The sequence below is a fragment of the Alligator sinensis genome, unplaced genomic scaffold, assembly GCF_000455745.1.
Source record: "Alligator sinensis unplaced genomic scaffold, ASM45574v1 scaffold673_1, whole genome shotgun sequence".
NCBI classification, from domain to species: domain Eukaryota; kingdom Metazoa; phylum Chordata; order Crocodylia; family Alligatoridae; genus Alligator; species Alligator sinensis.
The window spans coordinates 171,822-174,232 of NW_005842829.1; the positions used below are offsets into that span (position 1 = coordinate 171,822).

General features: G+C 62.4%; 1 protein-coding gene across 1 annotated transcript in view; it reads left to right on the plus strand.

Annotated features, from left to right (window-relative positions):
* LOC102371770 (striated muscle-specific serine/threonine-protein kinase) overlaps positions 1–2,411 on the plus strand; it is a 21,450-nt gene that overhangs the window by 16,479 nt on the left and 2,560 nt on the right. The window contains 1 exon segment of the mRNA XM_025191523.1: positions 30–253. Coding sequence (XP_025047308.1) covers positions 30–253 — 224 coding nt within the window.

Sequence of the window (2,411 nt, forward strand, 5' to 3'; positions counted from 1 at the left end):
CCGCCCGCCTGACACTCGGCCCGCGGCAGGTCCCGATACTCTGAGGACGACGTGGCGAGCTACCTGCTGCAGGTCCTGCAGGGCCTCGAGTACCTGCACGGGCGCCGTATCGTGCACCTGGACATCAAGCCCGACAACATCCTCGTCTCCTGCATCAACACCATCAAGATCGTCGACTTTGGCAGCGCCCAGACCTACAACCCGCTGGTGCTGCGGCAGCTGGGACGGCGCGTGGGCACGCTGGAGTACATGTGTGAGTGCACAGGGGCGTACATGTGCGAGTGCAAGCTGCATGGGCATGCTGGAGTACATGTGAGTACATGGTGATTACATGTGTGAATGTGTGGGGGGTATGGGCACACTGCTGTACATGTGTGAGTGCGCAGGGACATGCATGGGAGCAGTGCGTAGACATGCTTGAAGGCCTGTGTGTGAGTACAGAGGGAGTATGTGTCAGCGCAGGGGGGTGGGCGTGTTGCACTACACATGCGAGTGCACGGGAGTGTGTGTGACTGCAGGGGGTGGGCACAGTGGAGCACACATAGGAGTGTATGTGGGGACATGCTGGTGCACATGTGAACGTGTGCGGGGTGCACACAATGGAGCATGCAGGCGAGTGTAGGCAGGTCGTGCACATCAGAGGATGTGTCAGTGTGGGTCGTGTGCATGCTGGAGCACGAGCGTCCATGCAAGTCGTGTGTGCTGGAGCACATTTATCAGTGCAGGCACTGCTTCACCTTCAGGCCGCGCTCCCCCAGGCCCTGTTTCACCCCCACCAGTCTGCAGGGTAGGGCAGGGTGGGACAGCACCTTTGACACTGACTGGCTCAGAGGGGCCAGAGCTGCGACTGGCTGGCAGAGAGCAAAGACCCGTCCAGAGAGGGGCTGGGGCCAGCGGGGACCTGGCTGGTGAAGTGATGGAGGCGGTTCCCTGGAGGATGCCCACCTGGCTCTGGGATCGTGGCAAGGACCTGGCGTCCAGGTTGCGGCCATGGGGTCTCTGCCCTGGGCAGGACACAGCTCTGCAGGGCCAGGGTCCATGCGGTCAGCACAGAAAAGAGCCTTGGTGGCAGCATCTGGCAGCCTGGCGGGGAGGCAGCGCACAGCGGAGGCTGGACGAAGGCCTCCGGCCCCAGGACTGGCACCGAGGAGGACGGAGCAGAAGCAGCAGCTGAGCTCGGGGGAAGCACTGGAAGCCGCGGGACGCAAGAGGGAAGCGAGGACTCGGGTGCAGAACAGGTCCCATGAAGGCGGACAGATAACCGGCCCCGCCACTGCAAGCAGAGCGTGTCGTCACTAGTCCATGCCTGGATGGCAGGAGTGGAGCCCACCGGGGCCTGCGCTGGGCCCAGCCGATGGAGCTGGAAGGACAGGACCACAGGGCTGGCAGGATCCCAACACACCGGGACCTGGGCTGGAGCCCCCGGGCTGGTGCCCAGCGCTGACGCGGGCAGGGGAAGGATCAGACGCACGGACAGACCAGGGCGCCCAGCCGGATGCAGCCACAGGGAAGGGACCGGACAGGAGGCTGCAGGGAGGCAGCTGCATGCGAGGCCTGAGCCGCTCTGGGGTCCGGCGACAGCAGCATCGGGTCTGACGGGAGGTGATGGGGGTCTCGTTTCCGCGCTGCCCAGGCCCCATCTGGAGCGTCAGGGCAGCTCTGGAGAGTCCAAGAGGCTGGACAGGCGCTGGGCCGGAGGATCAGGGTGCAGAGGTGCCTGTGCCTTGGGCTGGACATGAGCCTGCAGCTCCGTGCTGCCCCCGCAGTGCTGGGACTTTAGGGTCCCTGGCAGATGTTACACTTAGGACATGGTTAACCACTTAATCACATCTTAAGCAGCTGCCTGGCCACACACCCATGCCATGAATGGTGCCATAAAACAGGGAAAAGACCACAAAAGGATCTCACAGACTGCAAGGGGCTGGCTGGAGGCAACCGTTGGCAGTGGGGACTGGATCCCATTGCGCCATTAACTGGATGTCTGTCGGTGGCCAGGGTCATGAACGTGTCATCTGATGGGTTCAAGGGGGGCTGCAGGTGTCATAGAAAAGGATGCTGGGGTCAAACGACCCTGGCTAGGGGTCTATCCAGCCTCCTCTTGAAGCCCCCCAGAGTAGGAGCGAGCACCACTTCTCTTGGAAGTTGGTTCCAGCTCCTAGCCGCCCTGACAGTGAAGTCGCGCCTCCTGATGTCCAGCTTGAACCTACTCTCTAACAACTTGTGGCCGTTGTTCCTTGTTACTCCCGGGATTGCTCGGGGGAACAGGGACTCCCCCAGTGCTTGCTGGTCCCCCTTGGTCAGTTTATAGACAGCCACCAGATCCCCCTCAGCCTTCTCTTGTGAAGGCTGAACAGGTTCAGGTCCCATCGCCTCTCCTCGTAGGGCCTGCCCTGCTGCCCCCGGATCATGCG